Raw genomic sequence first — 18,903 nt, 5'->3', positions numbered from 1 at the left:
AAAGATTTTAACATGATAAGAACATGTGGAGTCAAGTAAATACAACAGAATAAATGAAATGACAATGAAGAGAAAGGCTAAATAATAAACAAATAGGATATGCTTGCAATTAAACTTAGCTACTGTTAATAAAAGGCTTTTATATAAAGATGTCCAGAGAAGTGATATGAAGATTCTGTAAGTCTCAGCTCGTCTGGCAGAGCCGAGGGGCCCTGACCACCAAAGCCCTTTTAACAAAGCATGCACAGGTAAGCCATCGAACAGTAACACATAGCAGCCGGCTGGAGTTAACAGACACAGAAAATATTGATTAGTATTCATGGTAGTTTGCATCGCAAGCGTAATTGTTTTCTGTAAAAGAAAAAGATGGCTCCACTAACATGACAGAGATTGTTCCCCTGATGTGGTCCAGCTGTTCATACAGAGGACTCAATGCCTTAACAAGCCTAAAGCTGTGGTTGAATATAGGTATATATACAGTATATATATATATATATATATATATATATATATATACATAGAAGTTACTTCGTTTCTGTAATTAAGAAGCATTTTCATATATTTGTATATTAAGCGCATTTATTTCCAGGTACTTTTCACTTTTATTTTTCTACTCAAGTCAGCAAATATCTGTACTTTCTACTCGACTACATTTGACAACGCATACAACTAGATTGGATTGGAAAGAGGCCAGCGCCAAGATGATCCTTAATTAATACCCAAATAGAAAGTTCTTTCAGTAGCATCATACGAAAGCGTATTGCATTCTCTTGAAAAAAAAATAAATTCCGAGATCCTTTTTCGTCAAAAAAAAAAAAAAGGGGTTAGGGCTAGTTTTTTTTTTCTGAGATAATCATCTCCGGAAATTCCGAGATAATTATCTCAGAAAAATGACTCTTTCGAGTGAATGCAAAACGCTTCCGTAGCATCATCTTTATTCTTAATTAATATGACCCAGTCTGTAGCATTGTATAAAATAAAAACACACAGAAGCTATAGGTAATGCCGTAGTTGGAGAATAGGTGACACTGAAATACTTTAGAATACTTATTAAATGAAGTAGAAAAGATGACGTGGTACTTTACTTTTATTAAAATACTTGAGTACCTCCTCCACCACTGGACTTGTGGGTGTAGCTGTTGAACTAAAGGTGGGATGAGTGACTGTAAAGTGTTCAGACAGCAGATTGTTGCATGAGTTGTGAGGAGGCGGTGGTGAACTCCTCCAGGCGTCTGGTTGGAAACCCTCTCTTTGCACTTTGGACCAGAGGCTGATAAAGGAGCACAGCTCGTCAGAGGAGCAAAGATGAGGAGGTGGGATCCGACTCAAGATCTCTGTCCACTCAACTCAGGGTAAACGTGTTAAACTCCAGTGTGCAGCCATGGTAAGTTCTTCACGACATGTATATGTAGGGAACAGGCAGAGTGTGTAATGAAATTCAGCTATTAGTGAAAGGTCAAGCTATTAGGGCACTTATTATCTGTAGTTAGCTAATAGCTCATGTTAGCAAACTTTCAGTGTTAGCTAAAACATGTCGCCTCAAGAGGTTTACTGCACTGTGAGTTTAATTTGTCTCTGGCAGACACTTGAGACAAATGATTGACTGTTTATACAGCCTTCCATAGTTCAACAGAACAGGAGTCGGTTCAAAGAGGTCATTTAGCTGTATTTGAATTTATTTAGCGTGGTTAATTAAAATAATGTAACATTGCTAGCTGAGGGGAAAGTTACATACATTGAAACTTTTACTCTGCAAAAGTGCATTTTCACTTCGCAAAAACCTGTAACGTATATCACAAGTTGCAGAACAGAAAATTGTGTCATATACAATGCAACATTTTGTCCAAATAATTTTAGAGAATGTTGATACATGTAAAATGAAGGAATAATATTAGCATCCTGCTGTTTATATTCCCATAACTCTGCATACTCACCATGTATGGGTAAATTACCATTGTGTACAGGCTCATTTAATGTTGATCTGATTTACAGTAAGTTCAGTCATTGTTTGTTTTGGCAGCAACGATTATTTTCTGTGATGAAACACATCTCCAGAGAGCACTCCAGATTTGTCCTAAATCTGCACATATGTGTGTGGCAGCCATTTCATTCCAGTGTGGTTTTGGAATGTGGGAAAAATGTTGTCAGTAGTTCCACAAGAGGAACAGACAATGTTGCAATGATCGGCAACTTTTTTTTAGGGCTGTTTATTAATACTGTAAAAATCAGCTACAGAAGTTTCACCACAGATCTCTATTTTCTGTTTACACAGTCTGAGTGGGGAGGCTGAGCGCCAGCTCCTCCACCATGTGTTCTATCTCAGGAAGGGGATGTGTGCATGTTTCCTACTAACAATGCTGGTCTCAGTGAGTCCATTGTTAAATCTGGATGGGAACGGAACATGGGAGTGGGACAGACCTTGAAAGAGCATAAAGAAAAGAGTGTATGAAGCTGAATGAGAGGGTGACTGTTACATAGCTCATCTGTCAGTGTTTTTAAGAGAGCAGGTTTCTAGAGAAGGTAGGGAAAGGCGGTGGGGGGATTAACTAATGTTAGCTCCTTTTGGGGCCAGCATGTTTACAGACTCCGGCCGACACCTCAGTGAGCTTTCAGAAGGTCCCACACTTTTTCAGGAATGGTGTGTTTTCTTGCTGGAGGATGGTTCTGACCAATAAATTCAGATTGTGCTGTTTATCTTCTCCAGGATCTGTGTGCTGTAAGTGAACTCTTCTTCTGTTATTTCAGTCTCGAAAGTCTTGGATTGAGGAAAACTTCTCCAAGAGAGAGTGTATAAAGTTTATTCCTTCCTCAAGGGACCTTCACAGGTAAACTGGAACCTGATAATACAATGCTCCAGGAATGTGTTTAGAGTTAAAGATTTTATGATTCTCAGATAAAGACACTCGCTATGTAATTACTTAATACTTACCATAATTTTAACTGCAGCTGCTGAAAACAATATTATTCTGAGAGCAGAGCTATTTGGCATTCATCCCTTCCTTCCAGGAATAGGGACCATGTGGATTCTTTGATAATGTGTAATTTCCTGTTTTTTTTCTACAGATGTATTCCAGTATGTCAAGTATGCCAAAACTTGATCAGGTATAAATTTCTGAATGATGAATTCATGTATCTTCATACCAACCTCTAATGGAGCTGTTCTTTTCTTGTTGTGTGACACTTTCCCCTCCACAAACTTAATTTAAACTTGAACCTTTAGATTTCTTAAGAGTTAATGGTGTCAAACTTGTAGACTTATAAATGAATAACTCAGTAGAACCAAGGGCAAATAGAGGTGAAGGGAAGGAGACAGGAAAAGGGGAGGAATTGTTGCAGCCTGTTTTACAGAGTCAAGTGGGGGTGGGCTGTTAGGTGCCTGAGATTTATAAACAGCAATCCTCCCTTTACATTTATTTATGTAAACACGAGTTCACATAAACTTTACATAAACGAGTATACACTAACTTTGTCAAGCTCAGAAAGGTCAAGAAGAACAATGAAATGTAAGTGACTGATCCTTCTTTTTCTATGTTTCTCTCTCCACCTGCTATGCCACCTTTTTGCTGGCAAGATGTTGCTGTGGCCGCCTAATAGGGGAGCACTCTTGGCAAGAGTCACCTCCTCCCATATCCCTCTGTCCTGGTCCTGGACAGGACATAGAAGATAACTGGTCCACAGAACTCCACACCAAAGCCAGTCCCACCAATGCCTATGGGATTGTAGACTTTGAAGATACTGCTACACGTGTCTGTCGGGGGAAGGTCTGTGAGACCACTAACTTACTCTAGCATGAATAAGACCAGGGTTTAAGCAGACAATAGTGAGCTGTATGAGTGCAAGAAACTATCTATTGTAGTAATGACACAACAGTCACACTAGCACAAGGAGCCTATCAGTCTCAAACTGTTCCATGTGCTTTCTCCTGCAGTACATACGAGTGGCTGTGGACTCAAAGGCAGAGGCGTTGCTCCAGCTGATGCTGAGGGAGTGGCAAATGGAGAGACCCAAACTGCTGCTGACTGTCCAAGGAGGCTCAGAAAACTTCTCCCTGCCCCCTAAAGTCAAGCAGGCCTTCAGCAAAGGGCTGATGACTGCTGCCCTCAGCACAGGGGCCTGGATACTCACTGATGGCATTAATTCGGGTTGGTATTACAAATAGTTGCTTGTGTGTGGGTTAGCATTTCTTATCAGGCGACACTGAATCCTTAGCCATTGTCTAAAATGTAATCACTTTACAAGCAGTACAGCAGAAAAGCAGTGGTGGTGGTGTGTCTCTGTGTGTCTCTGTGTCTAATCTGTGGCTTGTAGCAGAGTCCTATGTCCATTTGTTTGCAGTTGCCCAAGGAAGAATTTGATTGTCATGTAGCAAAATGGTGCTTTTGTTTGTGCCTTAAGTCAGCAAGATACTTTATCATACTGATGAATAGTATATTTGCTTTGCATTCAACTGCTCTTTACATTCTTTATAGGTGTGTCTAAGCATGTGGGTGAGGCAGTGAAAACATTCGGGGGCCATGATCTGAGGAAGAGAAACACAGTCGGCATCACGCCATGGGGCGTCATTGACAACAACATGGACCTTATAGGCAGAGATGTAAGACATTACACCTCCACACACAGTTGACACCACAAATATTTAGAATTTGGCACATTTTGACTACAAAACTAAAATGGTAGTTCTCAAAAAACATGTTTTGGCCTCATTAACAAAACATGATAACTCAGGAACGTCTTATTTCTAAACCTTGTCACAAAGCAACTCCAGAAATAATTAGCTAATTCTAACTCTTTTAGACAAATGTATGACTAGAAAACTGATTAAGTGCTGACATTTGACATGTTAAAGGTCAACTTCGCAACAACTCCATGTTCTGCAAAGATTTGCCAAATGTTTTACACCATAACTCAGATTATGAACAGATATGTACTATACCATCTTGACTGGTTGGTAGAGGCATACAACTGTGGGATAGTAATTACAGTCTTGCTATGACTGGCTCCTCGTTAGAAGATTATTTGACTTCCTCTCAACATGGTTCAGGTTTTTAGGCCCTACCAGCCACTGGGGAACCCTTTGAGCAAGAGGGCCTGTCTCAATGGTTTCCACTCCCACTTTCTGTTGGTTGATGACGGAACGCTGGGAAAACATGGCTGCCAGCAAGGCCTCAGGAGGAAGCTAGAGAAACAAATTCAGCTACAGAAGATTCACCCGCGTAAGCCAGTATTTGTGTCCGTATATGTGTGTTGTTATTCAATTAAGTGAGAAACCCACTTACCCACCCATCCCTTTTTGTGTAGGACTGAAACAAGGCGTGCCTGTGGTATGTGTGGTAGTGGAAGGAGGCCCTGCCATTGTGTCCACAGTGTTGGACTATGTAAGCAGTGTACCCCCTGTGCCGGTGTTTGTGTTCGAGGGCTCGGGCAGGGCTGCTGACCTGCTCGCCTTCTTATACAAGCAGACTGCTGCTGACAGGTATGCAGGCTTATCTTATCTTATCTACAGTAGTAGGTGTAGCGGATCCCTCAGTCTTTGTAAAACACAGACTGTAAATGAACATGAATGACAAGTCTCCCCTTTTCCCGCCATTCAGAAAGGAAGCAAAAAAATTCTGGAGCCTACATAGTGGCGATTGGGAAATGTAGCGAGGTCCTGTCAATATACACTTGCTCGACCAATCACAAGTCAGTCAGAGCTGTCAATCATGCATTTTCAACCCATTGTTATAGGATTAAATGACTAATCAACTCCAAACTTACCAGAAACAAAAACATTCAACTGTGGGAAAACAACCTAAAATGACAGAAGCCATCTTTGAGGAAAGTGTATTTGAGGTATGCTTTCACTATTTAGTTTGGTTCATGGGAATTTTTGACCTATACCTCCTCCAGCCCCCAGGTGGGGATCAAGAGATGCTTTGGCTTCACTTTTGGGTAGCAGTTATGTTGTCCATCACTATATACATTCTAAAATGTAACTAGTTTTTTTTTGTTCTACCTTATGTCCTAACTTTAACATTTTTAAAGATAATTTATTTTTTAGGCACTTGGATGCAGACATTAAGGAGGATTTCCTTGTCAGGATTGGAGATGTGCTCAGGGTGGACAGTGCAGAAGCCTTTCACCTATACAATCTCTTCATGCAGTGTATGGACAACAGACAGTCTGTAAGTAAAAACGGCAACAAACAAAAACTAGGGAACTATGTGATTTGACTCACGGCCTAATCACTGAGTATGTCTTTAAACAACAGATAACCATCTTTGACTCTGAGTCAGACGACCAAGTGCCACCTGATGCAGCCATTTTGACAGCAACACTTAAGGGTACTTGTTTTTCTTTACTTGGTTGTTTTCATTTACCTGTTAAATGTTTGTTATCATATAGGGATGCATAGATATATGTTCTGTTGTTTATTTTTGTGTGCAATGAACAGGCACTAAGGCCAGCCCTGCAGAGCAGCTGAGTATGGCTCTTGCCTGGGACCGGGCTGACATAGCACAGAAAGACATCCTGGTGTATGGACAGCACTGGCAGGCGAGACAGACTTTATTGAATCACTGCTGCAATCTCTGGTCAAATTTCATGGCATTGAGTGACCATACTTATTGAAATAATGTCATGTGATGTATCTAGGTGGGTTCACTGGAACAAGCCATGCTTGATGCTCTGGTGATGGACCGTGTCAGTTTTGTCAAGCTGTTGATTGACAACGGGATGACTATGAGTCGCTTCCTCACTGTGGATCGCCTCGAGGAGCTCTACAACATGAGGGTAATTTTCTATTTCTCTTCTTCTAATGTTAATCATATTTTTATTTGCAGTTATCCATTTTTCTATTTTTCCCTTATAAATAATTGTAAGACAGCATTCAAAAATATTGAAAAAGCTATTATTCAAAGATTTTCTATTTAAGTAAACACACACTATCCCACAGTATCTTGTTTGTCTTGTTGTTGTTATTCTTCCTTTGTTTTCCCTCGGTTCTCACTTTGCTTCACAAACAGGGGGAATTTTTTTCTTTGTGGCTTTTGAAGCACAAATTCCAAAACTGTGGCTTTGATTGAAATCACAATAATGCACTGAAAGTGTTTTGCACCAATATTGTGTTTTGCGGTCAATTGCATCCTGGGTATTTTCCCTGTTTGTTTTCGGATGCCTCTGAGATCAGAGAACTCTTTGTCATCATTACACTCACACTTGGCTTTCTCCTCACTGCCTTTATCTTTGGTTTACTTATTCATAACTCTGGGATAATAAGTCCCTCTAAAAAACATGCCATGGATCACAGAGCTGCGATTGCATATGCTGTATGCAACTGTGTTTAAAGTAAGACATTTTTTGGGGCTTAGATTTCATAGCTGTTTTTTTGTTTACTTGTATGTTCTCTATTAATGATAATAAAAATGTCCCTCCATAGCCACAGGGGCCGACCGATCGTTTCCTGCAGCTCCTTATCGAAGATGCAAAACAGGTAAATGGCGAGGATGATACCGGCTACAGTAAATACATAATAATATTAAACCATGTTTACTTTGACGTTTAATGGTCGTAAGGCCGGTGCATGCTTCTCCCCTTACGTGCTTACGTATCCCTACTTACGTGCTTGCGTGCGTCGCCCAATTTTTCTAACTATAAGGCAAAGCTCAGCAAGCCTCGAGCACCCCGCAAGGCTGTGATGGGTCTGCTAACTACATGCTTTCTGGAGTCGCATTTCCGGTTTCATGCTCCATAATACCGGCAGAAACAACGGGAGATTTAGAAGAACGAATACGGACCAAATAGAAGAGCGTTTGGCAGAAAAGATCCGAAAGTATTTCCACTTGTGTAACCCGTCACCTACTGGCGGATTTGTCTGTCAGAAAGCGGCTCTGAGGAACCGCAATGGCGTTGTAAATAAACAGTCGACGATGACTGCTACACACAAACAAGGCGTCTATAAGGCTGCTTCGACAAAAAACGTTACTCCGCCTAGTGTTCTGGCTGTGAATTGCTTTGCAACACGCGCAACGCTTGGAGAAGCATACATTAAAACGAGTCCTTCGACACAACTGCGTGAAAATCCGCACCAGTTGCAGATGCATGCGCCGGCCTTTACAAAGGACATCGAGCTGATGTGCATCAATGTGCTATATATGCAAATATAGATATATGCTGATAACTATGTGTGTGTGTGTGTGAGCAGAGTTCTCTTCCCATAGGTTACCGTCTTTCTGTCATTGACATGGGCCTGGTGATAGAGTATCTCATAGGAGGAGCATACCGCAGCACTTACACACGGAAGCACTTCAGAGCTGCTTACGGCCGCCTGCAGGCTAAAGTGAGCACTGAGTTTTTTTCCCGCTGTGTCTTGATGAATTACCATGAAAGGTTTGATTGATTGCCTATTTTCTTGTATTTATTGAATCTAAATATTCTTGGATTTTCCCTAAAAGAATGCTCTTTCCTCATTTGTGTTTGTAGGAAGGAAGACGGATCAGTTCCAGCTCCCTGTCTAAACAGAGACTGGGTTTAACACCAAACTCTTCAAGGGGCAGGAGTCTCGAGGATCTGCATTTCTTTAGAACCGCGCAGCCTTACAAATGCAAGGTTGGTGGGTTTTTATTTCTCCGCTGGCCAAATTGGCCAGAGTCATTATGTTTTGGGGTTTTTGGTCCCACTCTATTAAACCTGATATCCCCAAAACACCATGAGGGAAATTCATTCAATTTAGTACAGACACACACTCACTCGTACTCAAAGATGAACTGATACATTTGGGTGGTCAAAGGTCAAGGTCACAGTGGCTTCACAAAGCATCATGGTACATGATATCTCTAATATGCCTTTCGGGAATATGTTAACATTTTGACCAGTTTAACTGCAGACACAACATTAATTACGTCGATTTTAGTGGTTAAATGTAATGGTCATAGTGACCTTATGAGAATTTTTTTTAATATAGTTTGAAGCTGCACTGTTTAGCAGAGGCATGTACCTGCAGTGCGTTATTTCAGTTTGTGATGTGTACTTTCAAAGAAAGTTTTCTCAAGTCATTCAAGCCTAAACTTAAGCTCTGATACTATTCAAAATTGTTCTTAATGCGTTTTTCTGTGAAAGGGACTTTATTTATTAATTTGGATTCCCATAAGCTGTTACTGACATAATATCACTCTCAGGTCTCTTGGCCCATACAGCAGAACCATTGTATAGCAATTTGGTTTCCAGTATTCACTTCTTGGATCTCTAAGATATCTTTAAAATGACTTTAAAAATTACACCATGTTTTGTATTATAACCTGTGTTATGTTATCCGGTCAATCTGTTTTCTGAATTTTCTATCATCTATTTTCTTCTCCCCATATATTTCACTCCTTCCTTCTAACTTTTCCATCTAGGACCCAGACGTGTCATCCGGCAGCAGTCGAGAAATCACGTTAACTCCTGGCCTCGAAGATCCTCCACTGCTGGTTCCCTTCAACTTCAACGACCTCTTTGTATGGGCTGTGCTTCAACAGCGGCAGCAGATGGCACTGTTCCTGTGGCAACACGGCGAGGAAGCTCTGGCACGTGCCACTGTAGCCTGCAAGCTTTACCGCTCAATGGCCTTCGAGGCACGGCAGAGTAGCTTGGATGACAACATCACAGAGCGACTCAAGGCATATTCGATGTGAGTGTGCATTGTGTGTTGTTAGTTGTCAACATATGGAGAGAATGACAACATAATACATTTTTTGGTCATATGATTTTAGTAATTATGTTAATATATACAGACTAGTCTTGTTTTGTTTAGTATGAGTCTGCACATTAAAAAAAATATTTAAATCAGTTTAGAACTAACAGCAGATTTGGTCATGTTGTTTGAATTTTGCAGTGGCATGAGTGGGTTTTGTAGTTTGAGATCCTTTGTTGAAAACGTGCATATGCCTCTGTGTCTTAGTGAGTTTGGTCAGCTAGCCGAGGATGTGTTGGACTGTGCATTTCGTCAGAACGAGCAGATGGCCATGAAGCTGTTGACTTCAGAGATGGAGGCATGGAGCCACTTCACCTGTCTGCAGATGGCTGTCTCCTCATGTCACAGATCATTCGTCTCTCACTCCTGCACACAGACCCTCCTCACAGATCTGTGGACTGGTCCACTCAAAATTAGGAAAAACTCCTTTCTGAAGGTAAACATTTGTCAGAAGAACGCTATTACATGTACATCTATAAAGATGTTTCTCTATTGGCATTGATATATGAATATTTGAAACAATTAGCATATTCCTGAAAACAGCACTCATAGCATCCTCTTCACATTCAGATAAGTTATTTGATTCAAAGCTAATTATCCTATATACTTCCTGATCACGATCATGAGTTTTCGAAGCTCTCACGACGATCTTGTTATCTCTTTCTTTCAGATCATTTTGAGCCTTCTTCTGCCCCCTGCTGTTATCCTACTGGAGTTTAAAAGCAAGGCTGCGATGTGCCATGTACCACAGTCCCATGAGGCAATGCTGTTTGGATTTGACACTGTGAAGTCAGTTCCAGCCCATGAGGGAACTGATCACATGGTAAAGTGCCAGTAGCTCATTTAACGAGCGACCAGAATCTTAATGACCTCACTTTGATACTTCTCTTGTCGTCTCTCCTCTTATTCTGCTCTTCTCTGGTCTCGTAGGGCAGTCGGGATGCAGAGCGAGGCCCGTCTTTCCATGACAAATGTCTCAGCCCTGTGTCAGAAACTGTGTCCTCTGTGAACATGCATTGTCTTTCCTGGATCAAAAGACTCTATGAATTCTATACAGCCCCTGTTGTCAAGTTCTGGTTTCACACAGTAGGTGGAGTGTGTGTGTTGTTATACTCGTGAATATAATTTTTATATGTATGGGCCTAGTAGGGTCTTTAATGTTTGATGTTTGTTCTCATAGCTCAATTTGTTTATTTGTCCTCACCATTTAAGGTTTTCTATTTGGCCTTCCTGATGTTATTCTCCTTCGTTGTCCTGGTGAAGATGGAGGACAAGCCCAGTGTTCAGGAGTGGTTGGTCATAGTGTACATCTTGTCCACTGCAGTGGAGAAAATCCGAGAGGTGAGAGAGGACAAACTTATTTTCCTTTTCATCCGTCTTCTCTCCTTTAAAAGTATTCAACTATTTATGAGCATGGTGTATGTTGTGCATAAAACAAAACATAACAATCTTGTTTGATAGAGAACAACAGTGTTTACAGCTATATAAGAAAAATCTATCCCTCTTAATTAGGTACTAATGTCTGAGCCCAGGAAGTTGAGCCACAAGCTGAAGATTTGGTTCTCAGAGTACTGGAACAAGTCAGACTTCCTTGCCATCCTGCTCTTCTTGGCTGGACTGACGTTGCGCTGGCAGGCTGGTTCCTACCTGACTGCAGGACGCATTGCTTACTGTCTGGACATCATCTTCTGGTTCGTCAGGGTGACAGATCTGCTGGCTGTCAATCAGCATGCTGGTCCTTACCTCACCATGATCACTAAGATGGTGAGTAGAGACAGGAAACCACATATTGGTGAGTAAGAAACTTCAGAATCATTTTAGTTACCCCGTTCTCCTCTCTCTATGTCTGCCCAGACCAGTAACATGTTCTTCATTGTGGTGATGATGGCAATAGTGCTGCTGAGCTTCGGGGTGTCCAGACAGGCCATCCTGTTCCCAGATGAGGAGCCGTCCTGGAATCTCGCTCGAGATATAGTCTTCCAGCCATACTGGATGATCTATGGAGAGGTCTTCGCAACAGAAATAGATCGTTAGCGCTTTCATTAATTAATCCTTGTACTGTTTTGGAGGCTTTCTTTGAGCCATTTTTTAGTCCTGCACGTAATGATTAAAACTATTCAAACATATATAAGATTTAATATATCTGACTAACTCAACAATGACATTATATAGTGTACCCCCATTGTCAATGCGACTTGTCAAACGTCTTTGTTAACATTTCTTTCTGTGTCAACAGCTTGTGACGATGGTAATCCATGTGCTCCTGCTTCATTTATTGCGCCATTCCTCCAAGCTGTCTATATGTTCTTCCAGTATATCATCATGGTCAACATTCTAATCGCATTTTTTAAGTAAGCATACATTTTTCTAAATTTTCTATTTAATTTTATTAAAAAAATGTCAATGCACAAAAACAATGATCTAAATATGAGAAGAGATGAATTATGCCAGATTTAGCTATCAGCTAATTTCATCTGCAGTCCTCAGGCAGGTTGTTTAACTGGATGTTCTCTTTCCAACAGCAACATTTACTTCGACATGGAATCGACATCCAATAAACTGTGGAAGTACAACCGTTATCGTTACATAATGACCTATCAGGATAGGCCATGGCTGCCTCCACCCCTTATCATCCTCAGTCACATGACTATGGGTTTGAAGGCCATCTACAAGAGATTGAGTGGAGATGCAGAGCGGGAGGAGAGAGGCTCTGGACTTAGTGAGTATACCTAAGGGGGTTGTGGCACTTGGTCCCTTTCAATCACATACGCTTCAGAGGGGTCTGAGTTCTTTTGGAGTGTTCACATATGTGCAAAATATGCTGACCAATCGCTCTGCGATCGTTTGGAGGGCTAAAAGGGACCAATTGAGAAACACCCTTTGTGTGTGAATATATAAGACATTTAACAAATCTGTTCTCTGCACTTCAGTCATAAAAACCTTCTCTTGTCTAACACGTCTTTAATAGAGCTGTTCTTGGGCCCTGATGATCGTAAGAAGCTCCATGAGTTCGAGGAGAAATGTGTACAGGCCTACTTCCATGAGAAGAGTGAAGGTCTCAACAGCAGTCAAGTTAATCGGATCAGAGCAACAGCTGAGAGGTAGGTCTCATATTTGAATTGATGTGTGAAAACCAGACGTTTTTCATAAAGAGATGCTTCTCAATCTGGGTTTTTAAAGGGAGTGACTATGATGGGGCTTGTTCCCTAACCTTGCAAAATCACAATTGCTTGTTATTTACATACTTAAGTTTGGTTCAATTGGGTCCTTTCAAAGGGATGATGTCAGTATTGTAGGCTTCTAGAGTTTGTTTCTGTCTGTATATAAAATTTGATCTGCATTGCCTCAATCCTCAGTAAATTTTTGATTCATTTTCTTTTGACACAATCTCTTATTTAATTTGCGCCATGCAGTATTATATATAAAAATCCATCATCTTGTAAACCATCCTGTTATTGAGATTAAAATTAGTCACATTGTAAAATATGAGCTCATAGTTGACTGTGTTGACTATGAGCTCAACTGTTGGATTTGGTATATGGAAAACATATAGAATCAAAAAAACATTCTTAGGTGTTATATTTATTTGTTTTGTTCCACTAGAGCAGGGGAGATGTGCCTGATAATGGGGAAGGTCTCGGAGAAGGTGAACTTCATTCAGGACAGCCTCTCAGAGTTGGACAGTCAGCTGGGTCAACTCCATGATCTTTCAACCCTGGCCATGGACACCCTTACCCTGCTCTCTGCTTCAGACAGCCTTCATCAGGAGGAGGCACGCTTGGCTCAGTGTGGATCCATTACAGCTTCCCAGCACATCCTTCCACACAGCTGCACCCTCCGGCACAGAAGCGGAGCAGACTATGATGTACTTAACATGCGACGGCCGATGGCCAAGTCATGTGAAAGTACCCCTCCTTTGTTGAAAGGTTTTACTCTTGGGGAGAGTAGACGGACATCACAAGAGTGCCATGTCGAAGCCAGTGGGAGCAGGGGGGGGAAACAAGAGCACGCTGAGGACGGAGAGGGAAGAGAAAAGGAGGTACTTACTGCTTTCTTTTCAATATCCGCCTTTTGTAATAATAGCTGTGAGGTCAAAGAAATTATGTTGCCTGTCCGTCACCTTTGTTGAGAAATAATTTTGCTACCAGACAATGTCTTCTGTGTGGTACAACAATAAAACTACCACAGAATAACTAGAGCTTATTTTACATATATATTCCCCCCAGGATTCACATTCAGATATTGTTGGCCTTCCCAGCGTTCCCAGAGTTTCTCGACCAGCATCCCAAGCTGCCTTCTCTCACATTTATGGAGTTCATCTCGGTGGTCTCAGGGATCAGACACCTTGTGAGTCCTCTGGACAATCCCGCGCTGGGTCTCCTCTTTCTTCCAGAGGCTTAGAGTCGCCATATCATAAATTATGGACATGTGACCCATACCTGTATTCCAATCAAGAGGAGACTTCCATGGAAGAGGAGGAAGAAGAAGATGAAGAAGAAGAAGAGCAGGAGAGAGAAAAGACACAGGAACAGCTGTTTAACATGACACTATCTCGAGCCTCTAGCAAAGCCGTACTTCTGTCTGACCCTCGAGACATATCTGAGGGCTTGGTCAATCCAGCCTTTTCTCAGGACAATTGTCAACTGAGTTGCCATTCCAGATCCTCCAACCTCTGGGGAAGACATGTGAAAAACGCCAAGTGGGCTTATCTGTCCAGGGACCAACCCTATGGCTACTGCAGGTCACTGTCATCCAGCATGGAGAATGTGACTCTCTCTGCTACACCGCTGAGTCCAGTGAGGGGATCATTTCCCTCTCTCAATGAAGCAATGAACAAAGAAAGTTTGTCTGGTGGGAGGAGCTTAAGGGATGACACATCGGTACATTGCAGCAGACGCAGAGGTATTGATGGAGTTTGTAATGCAGGAAGTAGAAAATAATCTTTCATTGCAAGTTGAACTAAAAAAAGGATATTGGCTTAAAATCTTTTTTGGCCAGTCAATGTTCAAAGTGTCAATTTATAAATAATATAAAAAGACATGGATTATTCAGATGTGTAGCATCAGTTTCTCTGAATCTTGTTCTCTCATTATAATAGAGAAACAAACCTAATGCTATTTTGTAAAGAGTCCATTTTTGGATATTGAATTTACTTTTGCATTACAGAGCATCTTAACTTTACATCAACTGACGTGTGTCTGTGTTTCTGTAGAATGGTCCAAGTCCTCTGACTTCACTCAGATATTGGACAGCAGAGGCAAAACCCAGAACAGGAAGACAGTGAAGATACAAGAGAACAGCCCAGATACTGTAATGTTACCCAATTTGAGTTACTGTTGACCTTTTTATTAACTATTGAAATTTGAAGGTTCTGTAAGACTGAAGGTTCTGAAAGCCTGCTGACTGTGCTTTATATCCGGTGCCTCCACCTGGTCCTCTCTCTCTCTCTTTGTTTCTAATGGAAAACAGGTGACTGTGCATCCCCACTTGCCAGAGGCCTGCTGGAGAAGGCGACGGTGGATGAGAGGAGAACCTACATGTTGGTCGGCTTCAACCAGCCTCAGTCAGCTCAGTAAGGAACTACGGTTACACTTAAAACCTAAACTGTACTGTATGAGTAAATAGAGCGTTTAAGGCATTAACAGTGAACATGTCTCATCCCTCTGAATGTATGTGTAAAGTATCGCAGAAATAATTACATGGAGTAGTTTTCTGTCTTACCAAGGCCTTTCTGGATTTATTATGCAACCAACCCAGCATACATAACGTGACAAAAACATCTGCCCTATAATATATGCTGTGTATATTTTGGTTTAAATACTTAACCATTTGTGATATTTTGTTCCAGATTTTGAACCCATGGATTTGTTGCAGAAACAAGTGTTTCCCCATCAGGTACGTCTATTGTTTTCTAAATTTGCAGCCATTGTGGACACACTAGAAATATGGAGGAAATAAAAAAGTATATCCTGAGCAGAACATGCCATTGAGATTGATCTGTCTGTGCACCGACCCTCAGGATGTGAGGAGCCCCAATCATTCAGCGTGGAACAGCTGGGCCAGATCCATGAGCCACATGTCTTCGTAAGTCTGTCTTTCTTTTGTCCTACCATTATATCTGAATTTCTAAATAGTGTAGAATAATGAGATAAAACTTTAATCTTTATGATTCTGTTGCAGTTTACCGAGCGGCATTGCCCCTGAAGGTATTTGGTAATTTTTTAATACATGTATTGATAAATAATATACATTGTTAATTTGTCTGTTATTGTGAGACTAACTGCTGATGTATTTTCATCGTTTTGTTTGTTGCAGTCAAGAGTTCATCATTCCAGTCCACTGATAATTTGTACCCACACTATTCAGGTATAATGAATGAAAAACTGGGTTTAGGCTTTTAACAAAATGTTACTTCAATGTATCTTTGCTTACCTGGAATTACTTGTTTTTCTGATTTCATTAGAATTATAATTTTATTTCTGTACTTGTATTAATGACTGTGTTGTGTTTTCACAGCCATGGGGAGAAACAATTTGATGAGACTGGCTCACACCATCCCCTTCACTCCTGTTTCCATTTTAGGTACATTTTGTGTAACATTCACCTTATTTTTAGTTTAATTATCTTTATTTTACTTTGAAAATGTTTCTCTTTTTTTTTTATATTTCCATGGACTTTTTAAAATCGTTATCACATTGCTCACAGGAGGTGAAGAGGTGAGCGTCTACTCTCTGGAGGAAGTGCCCTCTGATTTTGACCCTGATTCCAGCATGGTCTCCTCTTGGTCCTCCCGAGGACTGTCTGCGTTGCTGCAGCCCCTCTTCAGTGAGGAGGGCTCTCTGGATGGGGGACTCCGGAAGGGCTGCAGGGTTTTGTGTACCTGGGCAGAAAGGGACGTGCTCAGGCCTGGTCTGGTATATGTGGTCAAAGCCTTCAGGCCAGAGGTGGTTCGTGCCTGGCAGAGGTATTTCCATGGCAGCACAGCTCTGCAGCTTTGTTTAAGAGTAAGTGCTGCTAAATTCTGTAAAGGACATTTAGGCAAGGAATAATTATTCAAGATTTTTGAGCTCCCTGTAACTTAAGCATCATACAGCTTTCTCTTTGACATCCCTACAGGACATCCAGCAGCAAAGAGCAGCCCAGAAGATGATGCAAGTGTTCAACCAGGCCAAACCCGATGATATGCACTACTCACCGAGGTTTGTGTGTTTTTCCTTGCTTGTGGGTTTGTGTGTGTCTGTGCAAGTAGTAATTGTCTTTTCTATACTCTAGATTTCTTGATGTATCACTGGTCCTCTGGCATTCGAATGGCCAGTGGCTGACCATTGAGAGATACATGTCCGGTGACTTCAGGAAGTACAACAATAACACAGGAGAAGAGATCACCCCCTGCTGTTCCCTGGAAGAAATGCTGCTGGCATTCTCACACTGGACGTACGAATACTCAAGCAGAGAGCTGGTGGTGCTTGATATACAAGGTAGATCCTTTGTGGCATGTTGAACACTATATTTACTAACATGTGAGCTGTTGGTTGTGTTTTTGGCTGTTTTTTTTTATTAATTTATTTTCTTCACAGGAGTAGAAGACGAGCTTACTGATCCCACTGTCATTATGTCAGACAACCAAAGGTACTGTGACCATTTCTTAGAAATGCATCAGGATTTATTGATGAGAATTTGTTTCTTTGAAATGATCTCAGATATCGATTGAGGTGAAACATTTTTCTTTCCTCTTTACTCCTGTGCTGTCTCTCTGACCTTGCTGCAGTGGTAATAGGGGTGAGATGCTTTTTGGACCTGATAACCTTGGAGATGCGGCCATAAAAGCTTTCCTGCAGAAACATTCTTGCAGCATCAGTTGTCATCGACTGGGCCTAAAAGGTTAGAAATGTACACAATCAGTCAGCAGTAAACACGACTACTAAGTACTTCATATGTGTCTAAATGAGTTTGTGAGTTCTTTTCTCAGTTTCTTCCTCTTGTGCTCTTGTGTATATGGATTTATTCTCGTGTCACCTCGGTGTCGTCACTCAGGAGGCCAACGTTGGCTCTGAGATGAATCCCCAACAACTTGAAATGAAGGCAGCGTATACCAACGCCAGCTCATTAAGCCAAGAATGTTAATTTATTTCCATAACAACGGTTGTGTTTGAGGCATGGGGGTGGGCCCTGCTTTGTGCGTTGTGCTGCACGGCCTTTGATTACATATTAATCATGTCTTTGTGCTGGCAATGTGCTGCTGAGACATTAGCTTTGATTAGCTATTAATTAACGTCTCTTGGTAGACATGATACCGGCATCTAGAGGATAACTGCTCGGAAAGAAACTGTGCTCAAAAACAAACAAGCCCAGCAAACAAACACACAAGCACAAACATTCAGACACAGTTGTTTTCATATTTCAAAGGTGCGTTGTGTTTCCTCTTCCTCTTCTTGTGTCCTCTCCAAGATTTCTCCAACAAATCAAACCAAATTATTCATGCTCAATGCATGGACTTCCTCCCAGGCCTGTCAGTATTCTCTTTCTTGTGGTAATGACTGTGTTATTGGAGCGACATGTCGCTAACTGATGTTTCTGTTGTTCAGATTTAAGGAAGCGTCTGGACAGCTGCGAGAACAGCAGCGAGGCAGAGTCAACGTTGGGGAAAGAAGAACAAGAGGACGATGAAAGCAGTATGTAACCTTTGACCCAGGAAGTGTGTGTGTGGGGGGGGGGGGGAAGAGACAATTTTATCAACACAAATATCAAAACGTGTATGTCTGAGCACACAGTCACACGCATGTTCTCAGAAAACACTGCGATGCTGTAGTTCATCACACGTTATTCCTTTCCAATGGAAACAGTTTGATTGTGAGATCTCATTAGCAGTCTGTGATTGGACAATAATTTGTTATTTGCACTAAGGATGCTAATATATTCTTCAATACATACAAGTGAATGTAAATGTTGTGTTGTATTCTTATAAAATTGGATGTTCATGCTTTGCCATGAATCGTATATGGAAATCGAGATTTATTTTATAAGATTTAAGAAAGGGCTAATTTTTTATTTGTTTGTACCTTGCTCTGTAAATATTATAATATAAAGACAGTGAAAGTTACGGGTGTAATTATTTTACATGTACCCCTTCCGCACCAGGCTAAAATAGTTCCATGTATGGCACAATTGAAAAATAAAAGAAGTGAATGTGTGAC

At 41.1% G+C, this 18,903-nt stretch overlaps 1 protein-coding gene across 1 annotated transcript; it reads left to right on the top strand.

Moving 5' to 3' along the window:
- The first annotated feature begins 1,211 nt into the window (after positions 1–1,211).
- Positions 1,212–18,805, top strand: trpm6 (transient receptor potential cation channel, subfamily M, member 6). Its single transcript, XM_062383043.1, has 40 exons — positions 1,212–1,384; positions 2,746–2,825; positions 3,064–3,102; positions 3,572–3,761; positions 3,929–4,142; positions 4,470–4,594; positions 5,042–5,213; positions 5,299–5,473; positions 6,041–6,164; positions 6,251–6,323; positions 6,434–6,534; positions 6,634–6,771; positions 7,418–7,471; positions 8,183–8,317; positions 8,461–8,586; positions 9,375–9,646; positions 9,917–10,145; positions 10,380–10,532; positions 10,640–10,795; positions 10,922–11,050; positions 11,222–11,473; positions 11,564–11,738; positions 11,946–12,060; positions 12,232–12,428; positions 12,678–12,810; positions 13,313–13,748; positions 13,936–14,611; positions 14,922–15,019; positions 15,179–15,281; positions 15,558–15,604; positions 15,729–15,793; positions 15,890–15,915; positions 16,025–16,075; positions 16,226–16,291; positions 16,415–16,713; positions 16,826–16,908; positions 16,982–17,187; positions 17,287–17,338; positions 17,478–17,590; positions 18,295–18,805. Exons 1-40 carry the CDS (start codon positions 1,382–1,384, stop codon positions 18,387–18,389), a joined length of 5,976 nt encoding a protein of 1,991 aa, XP_062239027.1. The 5' UTR covers positions 1,212–1,381; the 3' UTR covers positions 18,390–18,805.
- Positions 18,806–18,903: the final 98 nt, after the last annotated feature.

This window comes from Platichthys flesus, chromosome 3, assembly GCF_949316205.1.
Source record: "Platichthys flesus chromosome 3, fPlaFle2.1, whole genome shotgun sequence".
Lineage (NCBI taxonomy): Eukaryota > Metazoa > Chordata > Actinopteri > Pleuronectiformes > Pleuronectidae > Platichthys > Platichthys flesus.
This window is presented reverse-complemented; position numbering and strand designations above follow the sequence as displayed.

Coding starts and splice junctions, on each gene's coding strand:
- trpm6 (XM_062383043.1), top strand. Junction 3,103..3,571: donor GTATGCCAAAACTTGATCAG/GTATAAATTTCT, acceptor TTTGCTGGCAAG/ATGTTGCTGTGGCCGCCTAA. Junction 6,535..6,633: donor TGTATGGACAGCACTGGCAG/GCGAGACAGACT, acceptor TGATGTATCTAG/GTGGGTTCACTGGAACAAGC.